Genomic DNA, 18,922 nt, shown 5'->3' on the forward strand with positions numbered 1-18,922 from the left:
CTATTATAAATAAGGCTGCTATGAACATAGTGGAGCATGAATCATTTCACTACATCTGCCTTCACAACACCTGTTAGGCATGTACAAAATGTGTTCTTTGAGAGTATGGTAAAATTCTGCACTGAATCCATCTGGCCTTGGTGGGATTTTTGGTTTTTTGTTGGTCGGTTTGGGACTTGGATCAGAGAATTTTCCTTACTGCTTCTATTCCACTAGGGCTTCTGGATCTGTTTAAGTTGTTTATTTCATCTCGACTTAGCTTTGGTAGGTTGTATATATCAAGGGACTCACTCATTTCATTTTTTAGGTTTCCCAATTTGATGGAATACAGATTTTTAAAATGTGTTATTATGATTCTATGACTTTTGTCAGTGTTTGTTGTCTTCCTCTTTTCATCTCTAATTTTATTAATTTGTTTCTCTTCTCTCCATCTTTTAATTAATTTGGCTAAGGATGTGCAAGTCTTGTTGATTTTCCCCCAAACCAACCTTTATTTCATTGATTCTTTGTATTTTTCTTTGTTTATTTCTGTTTCATTGATTTCAGCCCTGGATTTGATTGTTTATTCCTTTCTACTCTTTTTTGTTTTTCAAGATGGGGTTTCTCTCTAGCCCTAGCCATTCTAGAACTAGCTCTGTAGACCAGGCAGGCCTCAAATTCACAAACATCTGTCTTCCTCCGCCTCCTGAGTACTAAGATTAAAGGTGTCTTTTATGGTATTATTTCTTCTTGTGTTTTTATTTGTTTGCTTGTTTGTTTGTTTCTGGAGCTTTTAGATATGTCACTAAATTATTAATATGCAATCTCTCCAGTTTTTGTTTTTTGTTTTTTTGTTTTTTTTAATTTAGGCACTATAAAGGTGCTTCTTAGACCTGCCTTCATTGTCCCACAGGTTTGGGAGTGTTGTGTTTCCATTTTCATTCAATTCTAAAAGAGTTTTTCATTTCCAACTTGATTCCTGTCTTGATCCATTTTTCATTCAGTAATGAAATGTTTATTTCCTTTGAGATTGTAGCCTTTCTATTATTTCTGTTGTTGTATACATGTATTGTATATATACATAAAGATATTAACATATTTTCTTTTACAGGAATAATTAGAATCCATCAAAATGTCAGGTAAGATTGTATTAATTTCCTAAATTTTATTTATATTCTAATTGAAGTGTCCGTGTATGAAGCTGGAGCTACAGTTGTGAGCAGCCTAGTAAGGGCGCTGAGATCTGCATCCGGTTCCTCTGCAAAACCAAGAAGCACTCTTAACTGCTGGGCCTTCACTCCAGTCCCAGTTTTACTCTTTTTAAAACATTTTATTTTCCCATATGAGTTATAGGGTTGTTTTCTTTGAAGAGGTGTATTTTATTCTGATATATTTGAGCATTTCTACCATTTGACCCTTTAGATATATATGTATGTAAGTTCACTTGAACATATTAATGCTCTGTAAGAAAAGTTGTAAAAACAGCTCATATTTGCACACAGGCCTGAAAGGCTTCTAAGTGTTTGGCAGAAGTAGGTAAAGCAAAAGAAGAAGGGAGAGCAAATCCAGACAGACAGAAGCGGTGAGGGGTTGTGGTGACCTTTGGCCTACAGGCAAAAGAGTCAGGTGACAATTCTGCCTCACAGTTAGGATCTTTTGTTTCCTCTGATATAAAATTCAGCCATTTATTTTTGAAATTGAGACCCTTTCTTAGAGTGAGGCAGCTAAGGATTTCCTTTCATCTCAGTGAGAGAACAAGATATAGCATAATGCTGTGGCTTCTTTAGCACCCACCCTCCAGCAACCTCTGTGACACTGGGACCAAGTGGCTTTGAGGAAGAATGCAGTAAGAGTATGAGTCACAGCACACATGAACCAAGTGTCTATGGCTGTCTTAGGTCTGGTAACTACTGAGAATTTATTTAAGGGTTTCAATTTAGATACCACATTTTCAAAAGACTGTGAAAAATCAGCTTTGTATTTCCAGTGTTTCTCAGACAATAAGAGAAAGAATCTCTTCTGTCAGCAGGAGATTAACTGTGTAGGTGGGAGTCAGCAGGTGGCCGGTTGAACCATGAGCATGAGGGCTCAAAGGCAACCACAAACTCAGTGTGGTGTTTAGTTTCCTTTTCAAAACTTACTTTCAGTCTAACATTCATGAGATTTATTAATAGGTGTTTTTCATAAGAAGTATGGGTGTATTTTCTGGTGCTTATAAGAGACAAAAAATAAACGACTGCATTTTGCAATCATGTCATCACTTACTGTGTGGGCCATGGCCCTCTCTTCCTACAGGTGTGGCCCCCACAGCCCCTGAGCAGCCTACAGAAGAAATGGAAAATCAAATAAAATCACCAACTGCTGTGCCTGATGCTCCCCCTGACTACAATTCTCATTTTGTACCAGGTAATGTGAATTTTCAAATATCATCTTCTTTTAGAATACCATACCAATAGTTAAGGTTAATTTCTCAGTCCACATTTGATTCGACAAATAAATACCAAGTGTCGATAGAAGGCCAGCTTAACATATTCCTGTGTAAAAGTAGGGATAATATTCTCTATGTTCTTAGTGGACAGAAAGAGAGAACACATGGGAATACAGAACATGGTGCTCTGTCACTACCAGGGTTTGGGAGAAAGCTGTGTGGATAAAACAGGCTTTGAAAGACTAGGAAAATGACCCATGTCTTGCACAGTGCCCGTGAAGATGTGGTATGAGGTATACATGGGTAACGGGCAGGAGGGACAGAGAAGGAGAAGTGCTGACTACAACACGATGGTATCGATTTTATGTTTTGAATACTATTGCTGGAGACTCGAGAGGAGGGGCTCCCACATAGTTCCAGAGTACATTTGAGAGATTATAGTCACTTTAGGAAATAACCACACCATTTCCGAGGAGCAAAACTAATCAAATCAGGTTCTGTTCACTATGCAAACTTCTTGGTTTTCTCTATATCAGACAAAATAGGCAGGGTTAGGGATTTAGCTACATCACAAGAGATTTTGACTAGGAAATGAAGGCCCTGGGCTCAGTCCCAGGAGATATCTTTCAAATTAAACAGGTAAGATAAAAATAGATTCAATGCCAAATGCACTGCTAATGAATTGTCTCTAACAGTGAAAAGTCACTGTGTTCTCTGCCTAGTAGCTAGACCATATGCTTGAGAAATAGTTGACAGTTTCACACATGTATATGGTTGCTGTCACTCCTATCTCTTCTGCTGAAACTCTTCATTCCAGAAATCCCTTCCTAGTTCAATCTCTGCCTCTCACTGTCTTCCGGTATCTCCCTCTCGCTGTCATCCTTTCTGGGTCTTTCTTTAGCTCTCTCTCTGTCTGTCTCTCTGTCTCTGTCCTTCTATGTCTCTGCCTTCCTGTCTTTGTATTTCTGTTTCTCTATGTGTTTCTGTCTCTCTCTGCCCCTGTCTCTTCCTGTGTGTCCCTCTGCTTTTGTGTCTGTCTCTCTCTCTCTCTCTCTCTCTCTCTCTCTCTGTGTGTGTGTGTCTCTGTGTTTCTGTCTCTGTGTGTCTATCTCTTTCTGTGTCTCTCTCTGTTCCCTGTCTCTGTCTTTCCTTGTGTGTCTCTCTGCCTCTGTGATTCTGCCTATATCTGTCTCTCTGTTTCTGTGTGTCTCGCGCTCTGTCTCTTTCTCTCTTTCTCTTTCTCTCTCTCTCTCTCTCTCTCTCTCTCTCTCTCTCTCTCTCTCTCTCTCTCTCTCTTTCTCTCTGTCTCTGTCTCTCTGTCTCCTATGTGTGTATGTCCCTCCATAGAGTTTAATTAGCATTGCTTGCAGGAACATAGGCTACAAGAAAATGATACCCTCTTCCCCAGCAACCATTAATTGCTAATAGTCCTCAAGCAGATGTGAAGTCTCATGAGTGGATAGATAGCCACAGCTGCTGTGGGTTCATGAAAACAAGAGCTGTGCTATGTCCACAAGATGTCTTTTTGCATCATGCCTCCTCCATCCTCATCCTAAATATGCCTCTGATTTATAACTGGGCACATTTTGCTGAGTATTTTCAATACTGTAGCTCACCAGGAACATTGGTCAATTCCTTCCCTGTCTCAGCAGCTTGTATAGTATCTTCTAGCACTCTGGAAACCAGCCACCAAGCAAGAAGCCTCTAGTTCAGTTCCAGCTTGATTTCTGTGTCTATGTCTATATTCAAAATATATGCTTTGTGTTTTGAACATTAAGACTATGCCATCAAGTTCAGTTTGGGGACCAGGAACAATGGCAATAACTTATCTTGGTTTTGGAGCCCGTGGCAGTTCCATGACCAACAACTTAGGGAAGTGTCAATTCTTATGAATTGTGTTTTTCTAATTCACAGAAACCAGAAATAATATACTTGCAAATTTTGGTTTAATGAAATTATTTAAATTCAAATAGAATTTAATTTCCATTATATTCGTGAATGTATTTTCCCAGCCAAAAACAATGTCCTGTATTGTTTATTAAAAGCATAGTTAATAAATAAACCATGGTTACATGGAATCTATTTAAGAAGACAAAATAGTATGACTTTTTGAAGTAAAAAAACAATGGTAATACTAAAAGTTATTAGAAATGAAAATGCCATAGGCAGTTTCTCATGCTGGCATTAGGAGAAAGCTTCATCCTAGAGTTCTCTGTAAATTAATGTGAGATATTGTGTTCATACAAAGTTAAACATGTATTGTTTTGCTTCAGTTTGTTTTCCTACAGAAACAGTCAAAACCATTATATGCAATTTCTCAGAAGGAAACATAATATGGCAGTTTCTTACACATAACATTTCCATGGTTTTTTTCTTCTTCATTTTTAACATGGGTTAATACATACTTATAATAAATATCACTCATTTATATAAGTTGGTACATAATTTTATAAATAACCATCGCACTGAATAATTCCTTAACATAAGTTCTACTTTTCTTCTGGCTATTGATCTTCAACTTTTATTACTTCAAGTGCTTTTATAAAAAAGGTACAAGATATTGTAATTAACTCATTTATACTATAACAATTATTAGCCTTTAAATGGGGTTTTGAAAATCTGAGAAGAATCCCTGACTCCTAGTTCAGGTGGGCACTCTCATAAGAGTTCTTTCAGGAATTACAAAACATTCTTCATGATAAGCTTAAACCCAAAATGTCCCTCATTCTGTTTCTATAGATACTCATCTTTTTTCTCATTTAGTTCTAACTTAACAGCATTTTAAATTACCATTATCAATCTTTATCAAGTGTAGAGAGAATATCTTGTGTGTTCTATGGATGCATAACTTGTCAATTAAAAAGCTTTTGGCCAATGACTTGGTCAGGAAATAAGAGGTGGGACATCTTGAAGGAGAAAGAATTCTGGGATAGAGCCAGGTCAGAGGTTTGCTGACCAGGTCAGAAGATGTGAGGAGAGAGACACATGGTACCTGAGCACTGATAACCAGCCACAGGGAAGAATGTAGGTTAAAATAAATGCATTATCTTTAGTTATGATCTAGTCAAACTAGAGCCTAGCTATAGAGCCAAAGTATTTTTCAATATATTTTCCAGTCTGGATCTTATTTCTGGGAGCATGAGGCTTGGAGGAAGAACCACACCTAACTTCTACAATCAAAAGCTTGTTTTCTCAGTGTTCTTTGGCATTCTCTTGAGTCCTGCCTGGCTCCCCCTCTCTTCGATTCACTTTCTTTTTTTTACACTTTCTCATGAAGTGATCTTGACAATCCAACTAGTTTTGTGTACTTTTAGGCACTTATAAATCCCATCCTGATCCATTTTATCACACTACACTTCAGATTTTCAATTGTTACTGTCTGTATATCATTTTCTCTGTATACATACATGTCCTCATACATAACCATTGAACCAAATTTGACATATTACCCCCATATTCACACTCCTATCTTCCACACTTTGGAAGCATGTAGGAGCACAAACCAGAAACATTAGTATCATTCCTTAATAACCAGTCCACTAATGAGTCAACACATTTTTTACGGCCAGTTTTAATGATTTCTTCCTTGACACAATTAAATTTCCTTGCCTTACATCTGGATGCTAGCAAGCACCTCCTGCTTAATGTAATGTTGTGTGCTAAAGATTACAAATGTAAAAACATGTACTCTTCATCCTCATGGCAGAGTTCAAGCTGTAGAAACAAAGCATAAGGTTTGCTCATATTCTTACCTGCACTGCTCTCTAGCCTTGCCTGTGAGCATTCCACACATGGCCCTAACTTCTGTAGAGCTGAGCCTACTTTATCTATTTCTTGTTCTGGTCTGTGTTCCCATAAGACCATCCCTTGTCATGGAGGGCCACGTTGAATGAGTTTGCATTTATTCCATAGCTCATCTTGTCTACATGGGTTAAGAACCACTCTTGCCATCCCTTAGTACACTATGCATCTCTGTGATTGCAGCCATTAAGAGCTTTATAATAACCATTGGCTTTTCTTACAAGCATTAATGTGCTCCAAAATACAGAAAGCAGTAATGAGTGTATAAGTAATGAGTGTATAAGTAATGAGTGTATAAGTCGAAGCAACTGCTTCCTAAGGCTGATTTGATTAATGTTCCCTAAATAAAGTAATGTTTACCTCATAGCTTTGTTTTGAGAGAGCATTAGAGAATTGATTTTGTAGTTCATGTCTTTATTAACAAGCTTTTATCATAGATTGGGATGTCACAGATTCACTTAGCTTCAAAAACTAATGTCTAAATTGCAGGAATTTGATCCCCTGCACAACTGGTTTTGAAGAAAATGTTCTTTTCCCTGTTTGTCCTTCAAAGAAACTTCTTCAAGCTCTGGGGTTGTACCTTTTCTTGTACTAACAGATTTTTCTCAGTGTTGGTTAATATAAGACCACTTTGCTTCTGTGACTGTGTGTGTGTGTGTGTGTGTGTGTGTGTGTGCGTGCGTGCACGCGTGAGTGTGTGTGTAATTAAAGGATTAAAATAGTTGATTGCTGTAGAGTTGCTAGATCTACAGCCCTCCATAGAATCCCCTAGTGAGTGTTCCTATTCTTTGGTATAGCACAGTAGGGATAATGATGTAATGTTGTTAATAATATAGTAAATATTATATAATGCAGAAATTTAGATACAAAAAAGGCTTCTGACAGTTCAACATTCTTGCATGATAAAAACTCCAAAGAAACTAAAAATAGAAGAAACATATCCTGATATGATAATGGTTATATAGGTTCTATCTATAATTTATATACCAAATAAGAAAAAAATGAGAGAGTTTCTCATTTGAAATATACAAAGGTGCTCACTCTCTCCACTCTTACTCATCCCAGTGCTTGAACTCTTAGCTAGAACAGTAAAACAAGAGAAAGGAATAAAGACTATAAAGAAAAAGGAACACAACTCTAAGCACTCCTATTTGCAGATGTCATGACTGTATACTTAAAGGACCCAGAGAACTCCAACAGGAAGCACTTAGACCCAATACACACTTTCAGCAAAGTGGCAGGATGCAGGAACAGCATAAAAAAACAAAACAAACAAACAAACAAACAAAGGTTGCCTCAGTGTAGGCCAATTACAGCTGAGGAAAACTCCCTTCACGGTGGCTTCGATATAATATAACACCCAAGAATGAAAGTCCTAAGCATAAAGGTTAAAGGAAGTTAGGAAAGAAGTGAAAGAAGACACAAGACCTCTCATGTCCGTGAATCGGCAGCTGTTGTTGTAAAGGTGGTTGTATTGTTGAAAATCATCTCCAGATTGCACACAATCCCTAACAAAATTTCAACTGTATTCTTCATAAAACTAGAACATATAAAATGAAAATGATCTTCAGATTGCACACAATCTCCAACAAAATTTCAATTGCAGTCCTCATAAAACTAGAACATATAATTCTAAAATGCACACAAAACCAAAAACAAAACAAAACAAGACAAAAAAAAGCAAAAAAGTATCGTCTAAAGTATCTTAAGCAGGGAAAAAAACAATAAGGAAAATACACAAATGCTAATCTCAAATTGTATGAAAGAGCTGTAGTCACAAAAAGGTAATGACACTGGCATAAAAACAGACATGTAGACTGCTCTCTGTGCTGAACTCAAACACTGAACAAAACTAACTTAGATATGGAAAGGGTTTGTTTTAGTTTATATGTCATAATCCATCCTTTCATCGAGAGAAGCCAGAGCAGGAGCTCAAGGCAGGAGCTGAAGCAGAACTATTGGAGGAGTACTGCAGATTGCATCTGGCTTGCGAAGCTACCACTGTCCTTGGACAAAACCTATGAGGTCCCAGTTCCACTGTCCCAAGGACATCACTGTTCATAGTGGGCTGGACCATCTGACATCAACTACCAACCAAGAAAATGTCCCAAAGAGATTCCCATGGGCCAGTCTGATGGAGGCAGTTCTTCAGTGAAGGTTTCCTTTTCCCAAATGTGTCCACTTGTCAACAAGACTGGCCATCACATAAGCCAGTAGAACATAAGATTTAGAGATAAATCCACAATCATATAGCCAACAAATTTTCAACAAAGTCACAGTCATACACTGGGTGAGAATGGAATGGATACAGTTCCTTTTAATAAATGGTGCTGGGGAAACTGGACACTCATACATAAAAGAAATTAGACCTGTATCTCCCATCCTACACACACACACACACACACACACACACACACACACACACACACACTGGATCATAGGTCAATGTAAGACCTGAAATTCTGAAACTGCTGTAGAAAAACTTCAAGATAAAGGCACAGATAAGACATACCAAAGAAGGACATTAATAACACAAGAAAACTCCCAAAAGTGAACAAATGGGGTTGCATGAAATTAAAAAGCTTCTATACAGCAAAGGCCAAAAGCAGCATAATGTGCCAATCTACAGAGTGGAGAAAATGTTGCCAACTGTACATCAGATAGAATATTAATATCTAGAATAATTTTTTTAAAAACTCTACAAAAATCAACAAAAACCTAATTGCAAATGGCCAATGAACTGAGTGGGCAGTTCGGAAGAGGAAATATGAACTCCCCAAAACGCTTTTAAGATTTCATTACCCAGTGGGGATAGACAAACACCAATGGTCACAGTGAGTGTGTGGAGGTCAGGGGCCAACTCTGGAAGTTGGTTCTCTCTTCTTACTGAGTTCGGAGGATTGAATTCAGGTGATCAGACTTTTACTGCAAGTGGTTTTTACCCACTTAGGCATCTGGCTAGCCCCTAGAAAAATATTTGAAAAGGTGTTCAACATCTCTACTTTCAGGGCTATGCAAATTAAATTTTATTGATATTCTGTCTTACCCCAGTCAAAACGGCTATTATTATTTAAAAAAAAAAAAAAAAAAAAAAAAAAAAAAAAAAAAAAAAAAAGCAAATGCTGGAGAGAATGTGTAGAGGAAGAGGAGTCTTGGCCGGGCGTGGTGGTGCACGCCTTTAATCCCAGCACTCGGGAGGTAGAGGCAGGTGGATACGAAGTGAGTTCCAGGACAGCCAGGGCTATACAGAAAAACCCTGTCTCGAAAAAAACCAGAGAGAGAGAGAGAAAGAGAGAGAGAGAGAGAGACAGAGAGACAGAGACAGAGACAGAGACAGAGAGACAGAGAGAGACAGAGACAAAGAGAGACAGAGAGAAACAGAGAGAGAGAGAGAGAGAGAGAGAGAGAGAGAGAGAGAGAGAGAGAGGAGTCTTTATTCAAGGCTGATGGACTGAACATGTAGATTCATGCAGACACAATAGAAGTCAGGTGGAGCTTTCTCAGAAAGGTGAACAGAATTGCCATATGACTCAGCCATATCATTCCTGGTTATGGGCCTGAAGAACTCTAAGTCAGAATGCTGTAAAAATACTTACCTAGGTGTCCACCAACAATGGACACAGCCTAGATGTCCAACTACAATGGATCCAGCCTATGTGTCCATCAGCAGATGAATGGGAAGGAGAACCAATGTAGTGTAATAGAATACATATGACACGGAAACAGAATGTGAGATGCTTTAGAGTTGGGAGAGCCATCAAGGCAAGCGTAAGGATGAGGGAGCTTTGAAAGGGGAAAAGATGACTAGGAACAAAATAAAATGATGCACATGTGACAATGTCCCCACAAAAGCACGCTGTAAGCTAACGTTCAAAAATGCTTTAAAAGGAGTACCTAAGTAGTCAGAGTGTTTGAATTCTCCATTTGACACATACTAGTTAGTGTCCTTCAGTAAATTACTCAATCCTTGGCCCAAGAAGGGCTACCAGCCTTTAATCCTTTAATGAATGCCTTTAATCTCAGCACTGGCGTAGACAAGTGGATCCCTATGAGTGTGAAGCCAACCTTGTCTACAGAGAGTTCCAGTCCAACCAGGATGACCATAAATTGATGAAATGGCTCAGTGGTTAAGAGCACAGGCTGCTTTTCCAGAGGTCTTGAGTTCAATTCCCAGAAATCGCATGGTGGCTATCTTTAAGGGGATCTGATGCCCTCCGCTGGCCTGCAGATGTATATGCAGCATAACACTCAGACATAAAGTAAAATAAAATAAAATAAAATAAAATAAAATAAAATAAAATAAAATAAAATAAAGCAATGGGGATGAAGCCAGTAAACAGCCCTCATCTGTGGCCTCTGCTTCAGTTCCTGCCTTGAGTTCTGCCCTGACTGCCCCTCCATAGTGGACTGTGAGATGAAATAAACCCTTTCCTCCCTAACTTGCTTTTAAAAATATCCATAGCAAATGTGTACATGAAATGTGTATGTGGATGATGACAGCAGTATCATTATAATCACAAGTGATGCCAACCCAAGTGTCCATGAGGGAAAGAACACAAATAATCCTATATATTCCACATTGCAGAATGCTAATCAACCATAAAAAGAATGAAGTGTTGCACATGCAATGCATGTGCTATAACATGAATAAAATTTGAAGACATACAGATGGAGAAAAACCTGACTCCTAGGTTACACACTGTACACTACCATCTACATGACATGCCCATCCTAGGCAGACCACAGAGCATGGTTTCCAGAGATGAGAGAGGAAGAAATACGAGTGGCTGTTAATGGATGATATTTAGTCAGTGGGGATGATTGATCAGCATTGCTAGCAGAGAAAGCAGCAGCAGCAGCAGCAAGGAAGAAATACGAGTGGCTGTTAATGGATGATATTTAGTCAGTGGGGATGATTGATCAGCATTGCTAGCAGAGAAAGCAGCAGCAGCAGCAGCAGCAGCAGCAGCAGCAGCACCAGCACCAGCAGCACCAGCACCAGCACCAGCAGCAGCAGCAGCAAAGCCCACCGAGTTATACACTTAGAGAAGTAAAGAACTTGAGATACTTCATTATTTTGACTTGGACATTGTGTTTGATAAATGGAATCTGGGCTAGGAATCTCTGTTTTGAGAACTCCAGGCTATTTTTGAAACACTTACTATATTGTGGCACAATTAAAGAAACAACCCCCGAAATGATTGTCTTACACATTTGAAAGTAGTATGTTTAAACACCCAAGTTTTGACATTTAGATCCATGTGTTTGTTTTTTTCCTGTACTCCCATCCTCTGTAGAAAGCATGACCTCAGCAGCCCTGGTGGAAGACAAAGTTGTGCATTAGTTATTTTGTAGCATTTGATTATTCTGAGTACTCCTCTTTAAAAACCATTGGCAAGAGCTGTTCCTGGGAGCTTGAATGATTTATAATGACGGAGTTCATCAGATGTTGGATTGTGATGGGGTGTGGAGCATGGGTCATAAATATGGATAAGTTCTTTGGACTGAGCATCTTGTAACCCTGTCCCAAGTTCACCAGCTGGGACCTGTAAGAAAGGCTAGGGAGGGGGTGTCTTTTTTGAGGCTTGCCGAGGTCATGAGAGTGAAACTGTTGGGGTGGAATTTGTGGGTTTTTTTTGAGAGATGGCATGAGATTGATGACCTGGGTATCCCTGATGGGTGGCCACAAAGAGGGTGAGCACAGGCTAGACGTGCAGCTGATCTTAGAGTTCCCAGCTGAGAGCCAGGGAAGGGAATAGTTGTTGAAACTACTTCACTTGTGATAGTCTGATGAAGAAACAAAACGTAAGAAACTGATCCTGAGAGAAACTGCCTGAAGACAGGATGAAAGGACAAAAAGAAGCGATTGAACCAACAACCCAGCAGAGAAGGTTAAGGGCCCCTTTGCGATAAGCTGCAAAATGACAATAATAGTTGCATGTTAGACCTCTGCTAACTGCATTAAAACCAGTGAAATACATTTATGATCCCCAAAGGAAAGGCCTCATGCAATGAGAGGCTGTCTTGTTTCTCAGGGTGTCCAACTGTATTTCTATATCTGTGAAATAGGCACTATGATGTCACAAGTTTTCAGAGTATCAGTGAACTAATATGACAACAGTCCCCTTAGTACGTGGTTGATATTTGGGTACCCAGTCAGAGAACAGCAGGACTGCTTTCTTTAAAAACATGTTGCGTGGTTATTTTCTCGTGTAAAAATGATATAACTTCTAATACACTAAATTGATATTTTCATCTGTTTGAGAACACAGGCCCTGCTGGACCAGCTGCCTCTCCTTCTGCAGGCTTGCCTATGGGATACTATATTCCCCAGCAGCCTGGTGCCATCCCCATGTACCATCCCACTGGTGGCGCCCATCCAATCCAGTACCAGCCTGGCAAATATCCTGTGATGAATCAACCTGCTCCCATAATGTGGATGCCAGGGCCAGCTCCTGTGCCCAACTGCCCTCCTGGTTTGGAATACTTAGCTCAGGTACTCTAATAGGTCCAAAATATTTTTCTATGAAGTATGACCATGGGGTTTAAGGAGAGGGAGAAAGATGTTGGCTAGAGCAAACAGGGAGATAAGTCACTGACAGTAGAGGCTGGTGATGGTGAATTTGCAGGTGGACAGTGAATACAAGAATGCATTCATAGGACACATTTGTTCTTCTTTTTTTATTAGATATTTTCTTCATTTATATTTCTTTTTTCCTCTGTGACATTTCTTTATTTCTTTCTTTATTTATTTTACTTTATTTTCTTTCCTTTTTTTCAATTTTTTATTAGATAATTTCTTCATTTACATTTCAAATGCTATCCCGAAAGTCCCCTATACCCTCCCCCTGCCCTGCTCCCCAACCCACACACTCCCACTTCCTAGCCCTGGTATTTGTTCTTCTTGAAGCAACAAAAATAACTTTCAAATTATTCAATATGGCTTTCTGAAAGAAATTAGAAAACTAAGAATGAGAGTCACTAACCTGTTGCTATGCCACTTACTTACAAATAAAATGTATATATTAAGAAAAACAGCCGGGTATGGTGGCGCATGCCTTTAATCCAGCACTTGGGAGGCAGAAGCAGGCAAATTTCTGCGTTCGAGGCCAGCCTGGTCTACATAGTGAGTTCCAGGACAACCAGGGCTACACAGAGAAACCATGTCTCAAAAAATGAAAAGAAAAAGAAAAAGAAAAAAGAAAAAAAGAAAAACAAAATAAGAAGAGCAAACTAGACAAAGGGAGGGGATCATAGAATGTTCAATCCATGGCTCCTTCTCAACATCTCAGACTTTCACTAATACACCTGAACCCCCAAGCACATAATTCTGTCTTTCTGTCTTCTAATTGCTTTTGTTCTGTCCCCACAGTTAGACAACATACATGTTCTTCAGCATGTTGAGCCTCTGGAACGTATGTATAAATTTGTCTTGATTCACATTGTGTTTTGATTAGAGATATTTTAAATGGATGGAAATTTGTATTATTTCATAATAATAAAATAATTATTTCATACCTACTCCCTCACTTTATGTTGATGGCCTTTTTTAGTGATTCAAAGAGAGAAGACTATTCTCTGTTACTTTATATTCATAAAAGCAGTAAAATGAATTATTATATATAGTCTTATCCATTGATACTCCATGCACTGATGATCTTTCTTGCTATGGACCTCTGGAATGGCAATCATCGTCAGGTGGTTTGGTTCTCAGCTCCCTGCAGGTCCCTCGTGCTCAGGCTAGGAGCTGGCTTTGGTCATTCTGCATTTATTTTCCTATTTGCAAGTACCGTGTCTCCAGTCATTTTGTCCATTTCATGAGCTGATTAAATCATGGTCTGATGTGTGATTCATTAAATTGGTTTTATTATTTACATTTTCTGAATTCCGATATTTCGGGAACATTGTATTAACTATTACTTTTATGTGGGAAAACTGTGAAAATAATTTCATATTAAGCCTAGCAAAAGTTTGACATTTCGAGAATGCTTAATGGCTCACATGATTATATTTCACCTTTTCACCTGAAATTTTTAAAAATCTTTTTGGCTTTCAGCCCCAGTCATACTACTATCACTACTACTTCCACAACTACTACAACAGCTACTCCTCCTCCTTCTCCTCCTCCTCCTTCTCCTCCTCCTCCTCCTCCTCCTCCTTCCTCCTCCTCCTCCTCCTCCTCCTCCTCCTGGAGTCATCCTTCTTCTCCTTCCTTATCTTCTTTTATTTAAATAACAAAGGCTGTCTGAAGCCTGTCTCAGCCGGTTCTAACTTAAGATCCTTTTCTCCTTCTAACTTTTAGTGATGACAGGTTTTGAGACTAATAATAGATATGATATCAAGAACAACATAGACCAGATGGTTTATATCGTAACTGAAGACACAGATGATTTTACCAGGAATGCCTATCGGAACCTGCGACCCTTTGTGCTCCGGGTCACTGACTGCCTGGGCCGAGAGATCATGACCATGCAGAGGCCTTTCCGCTGCACCTGCTGTTGCTTCTGCTGCCCCTGTGCGAGGCAAGAGGTCAGAGTCCAGGAGTGGGATTCAGAGTTGCTTCCTGATCTGCCCTTTACACAATGGTTGGTCTTCTTCCTAAACATGAAGGGAAGCTTTCTAGCCCTACTGCTCAGAATGAAACTGAAACTAGTGGAAAGGGAGGAAGCTCAATTATATCACAAGACAGACCTTAGCAGTTTTCCTTTATCTCCTTGTGAGAGAGAGGTGGTGGGGTGGGGGTGGGAGCATCAAGTACAACTTGAGGCTGCTTTGGCAGTAGTTACTTTCTGATGAATTAGGTACTTATAAGGATGGATGGTAATATCACACATGTTATATAATGGTAACATATTCCACAAATGACAAAATGAGAAGGGTTTTTGATTGCAGGAGCCAATAACAGCCTACACTTGTCTGGAAAAAAAAAAAAAAAGAGTCTTAAGAGTAGATGTGATGCCATCCAGAAGTACCCTGAAGATGGTAGAGTCAGACATATAGTGCACATGCTCTGTTTTGTGGTTTGGTCCTTCTCCTGTGCCGTAACACAAGTTGAGGGAAAAAAAATGTTACAGAAAACAAGCAAACACTCAAGAAAAAACAATAACAAACTTCTGCGTGTGTCCCAGTCTCTGTGAGGCCATGTGCCTTAAAGATGCTGTTCCCTGAGTCGTTTATCACCCCTGGTTCTTAGAACATTTCTACCTCCTCTTCTGAATAGATCCTAAGGCCCAAGATTGTAAGGGTAGACAGAGACATTCCATTTAGGGCTGAGCGTTCCTACATCCTTATCTCTGGACGTTGGCCACGTATGGATCTCTGTTGTATTTCCCAGCTGCTTCAGGAAGCTTTTCTGATGAGGGTCAAGTGATACTATGGGTATAGCAATAGGTCACTGAGAATTATTTTATTGCTACATTCTGTTAGCACAGTAATAGTAGATTTTCTTCTATACCCTTGACCTATCTGGTCCCAGGTTCTTGGCTACTTGTATTCCTGAGATGGATCATGAAGTATAATCACTGGTCATGAAGTATGATCTTCTTAAAGAGTTCTTGAATTCAGTTTCCAGTATTTTCCTGAGAGGTTTCTGTCTAGTGCTCTTTGGGTTTCTTTTATGTTCTGCCATTATATGGTTTTGATATCAAGGGAATACACTACCTTTGCTCAATTAATCTTGTTGGTTATTACTGTTCTGATTAAGTTATTTATATCTTCTCGATTTAATTTTTGCAGATGATATGCATTAAGCTGTTTGGAAAGTTTTCCTAGCATTGCCTAAAGGTACTTTTGGATTACATTTGACTTTGTTTTAATTCATCTCCCTTGTCTGTAATTGTGTTAATTTTTGCCCCCTTTTTATTTTGGCTCATGTGGCTAGGGATCTTTCAATCTTGTTCATCTTTTCAAAAATAAAATATTTTAGTTGAGTTTGTGTATCTTTTTAAGTCTTCAGTTTCCTGCCCTAATATTTTTAATTACTTACCATCCACCTCATTTGGACTTGGCTTGCTATTAATGTTCCAGAACCTCTAAGTGACTCATTAGATTATTTGAGAGCTGACCTTTAATGGGGGCCTTCCCAGCTCCAATATTTCCCTTAGAACTGCCCCATCTGTGTCCTGGTTATTTGAGAAGCTTTGTTGTTATTTTAGCTTGAACATATTATTGTTTCAAGTGTCTCCTTGATTTCTTCAGTGATCCAGTGTTCATAGAACATGTGCGAGTACTGGTGTAATTTCTATAATTTTCCTTCACGTTGTTTCTAGTTTTATTCTGTTGTGATCTGACAGGATATAAGGAAGCATCTCAACTCTCTTGTATTGGTTAAGGCTTGCTTTGTGGCCCACAATGTAGCCAGTTTCATTCCTATGGAAATGATTTCCATTAACAAACGTCCCGCTCATCCTCGCTTTCACCACTAGCTTTTTGGCAGCCACTATTTCATTCTGAAGCTCTGCAGTTTGTTCCTCAAGGATTTCATGAAAAGTGAAGCATCGAATAGTCACTTTTTCACAGCAAAATACTTCACTAACGCACAACCTTTGAGAGTATTTGAAAGTCTCATAGGCTTAAACATTTATGAAAATTTGCTTCTAAGGAACTATCCAATTTAACCCTTTGTACAGCTACAACTTTATATGTTTGAATAATATATATGAATAGTGTGTGTGTGTGTGGGGGGGGGTAATGGCTCTGACAATGCAAAGCTTGCACTGTTGTCCGATGTTGTATAAAATCCACTCCTAGCATCCTTCTGAAAGTGCAGAAGAAAGAAACCAAGACAGCAATCACACTTTCACATTGGACTTCTAAGAAAGAATTTAATCTATATAACTCTTGTTATTAAAAGAGAAGGTCTCATCTTTTATAAAATTTTAATGTATGGATAATTAAATGGAACAGGATAGTGGATAGTATTTTAAAATCTTTAATGAAATGCAGTTATCTACCTCTACATAGAGGTTTTAAACTGTGACAGCACTGCACCCCACCCCATCAGCAATTGTACTATCTGTGCTTTTAGCTACTGTGGTCAAATGTAGTGTGAAATGCCAATGGCAAGTTCCAGAAATAAGCAATTCATAAGCTGAATGGTATGAGGAATTCTGGAACATGAATTATTCTTTTGTGCAGAGTGTCAAAGGTGTACATACCATGCACGCAGTGGCAGTTGAAAGGGGACATTCACATGATTTCTACTACAGGACAGAGTGTTGGAACTGTACTTTTGTTAGTTCCGTATGGTGACTAATTGATAGATTAAACTTTGCTAGAGCATGTGTTTATTATAAAGCATGCTATATATTGGGTTCAGAACACATTGTACTTGAGGCAACTACTAATGCCTTGGAACACATTCGCATGGAAGGCAGGGATGGGGGACAGTCTTATAGTTTTCACAATGCTTCATTTTCTTGTGCTTTTGTTTTTGTTTTTGTTGTAGTTTTCTGTAGGAGATTTAGGTTTTCTGGTTAATTTTTTTTTTTTAAAGTTAACTGGTCATACCTAATGGAGTTAGAAAACATGAGGGTCTTAGAGGAAACAAAGGCCATTATTATGGCCCAGCCACATGAGTACCAGTACATACATTTAAGGGTCTTCTTTGCCTCAAATCCTTCAGGGTTGGCTGGGCGAGGTGGTGTATTTGTCCAGACAGTGCTGTGCGTCCTGCTAGGAACCCTGAGATTAGATAACTGGAATCTTATATCAAGCAATTGAGTGGGTAATTAAGCCTGTTCTTGGTCCCACAATGAAACAGGACCTCACCTCTTTAGAGTGCTTTCTGAAATACAACCCTGCAAACAGCCTCCAGGGAAACACAAGACTTTCCTTCCTGACATTAATTCTCCTTGCCCTTGAATGACTAAGAACATACCCAGATGTGTGCGTGTGCACATTGGGTTGTGTGTGTGTGTGTGTGTGTGTGTGTGTGTGTGTGTATGTGTATGTGTGTACGTGCCTGTGAGTGACACTGGTGTGCATTGTGCACATACAGCATCGTAACCACTGTCACTGTTTTGTATGCAGCTGGAAGTGCAATGTCCTCCTGGAGTCACCATTGGCTTTGTTGCAGAACACTGGAACTTATGCAGAGCCTCTTACAGCATCCAGAATGAGAAGAAAGAGAGTATGATGAGAGTGCGGGGTCCGTGCGCAACCTACGGCTGTGGCTCCGATTCTGTTTTTGAGGTAAATATATGCCAAAATAGTGCTTCTACTCTCCTTACTTTCTGTGTTCTACATCAGACCCCACCAGATTTTCATGTGAGTCAGTCAGGTACTGAGAAGAAAGAATTAATTATGAGTTGACATCAACCCTTTTCACGTGGTTCCTCATGGTTACTTGACATTTCTCAAAATGTGAGTGGCATTGCCTTTTTAGAAACATTTTTTTCCCATTTAGAACATGAAAACTTTTGAGAATAGACAGCCTGATTGTATCAATTTATTCTTGGTGTATGTCATCTCCTTCCTTGCTAATGATTTCTAGAATGCATATATGTATTTTGAAATGCAAAAGTCCAAGAAATGTAGCCCTTAATACATTCATAAGGGCATAGATATAATGAATGATAGGGTTGTGTTATAACATTTTCTCAATAAAGAAGGTCATAGTGGATATTAGCCCAGAAACTTAGAATACCCAAGATACATTATGCAAAACACAAGAAAACCAAGAAGGATGACCATCGTGTGGATACTTCATTCCTC

The 18,922-nt window shown here is 39.0% G+C and overlaps 1 protein-coding gene across 4 annotated transcripts in view; it reads left to right on the plus strand.

Annotated features, from left to right (window-relative positions):
- Plscr4 (phospholipid scramblase 4) overlaps window positions 1-18,922 on the plus strand; it is a 35,103-nt gene that overhangs the window by 12,126 nt on the left and 4,055 nt on the right. For 3 of the 4 annotated variants that reach the window (XR_003844639.1, XM_021207547.2, XM_029543346.1), the window contains 6 exons: window positions 1,091-1,118; window positions 2,275-2,385; window positions 12,481-12,704; window positions 13,581-13,623; window positions 14,511-14,737; window positions 18,239-18,400. Coding sequence is in view for 3 of the 4 variants with exons in the window: in XM_021207547.2 (XP_021063206.1) it covers window positions 1,112-1,118; window positions 2,275-2,385; window positions 12,481-12,704; window positions 13,581-13,623; window positions 14,511-14,737; window positions 18,239-18,400 (774 nt within the window). In the remaining variant the exon portion in view is untranslated. Of the gene's footprint in view, window positions 1-1,090; window positions 1,119-2,274; window positions 2,386-12,473; window positions 12,705-13,580; window positions 13,624-14,510; window positions 14,738-18,238; window positions 18,401-18,922 lie in introns of those variants that run through there. The other variant, XM_029543347.1, reaches the window with a different exon arrangement.

The sequence above is a fragment of the Mus pahari genome, chromosome 10 (assembly GCF_900095145.1).
Source record: "Mus pahari chromosome 10, PAHARI_EIJ_v1.1, whole genome shotgun sequence".
Taxonomy (NCBI): Eukaryota; Metazoa; Chordata; class Mammalia; order Rodentia; family Muridae; genus Mus; species Mus pahari.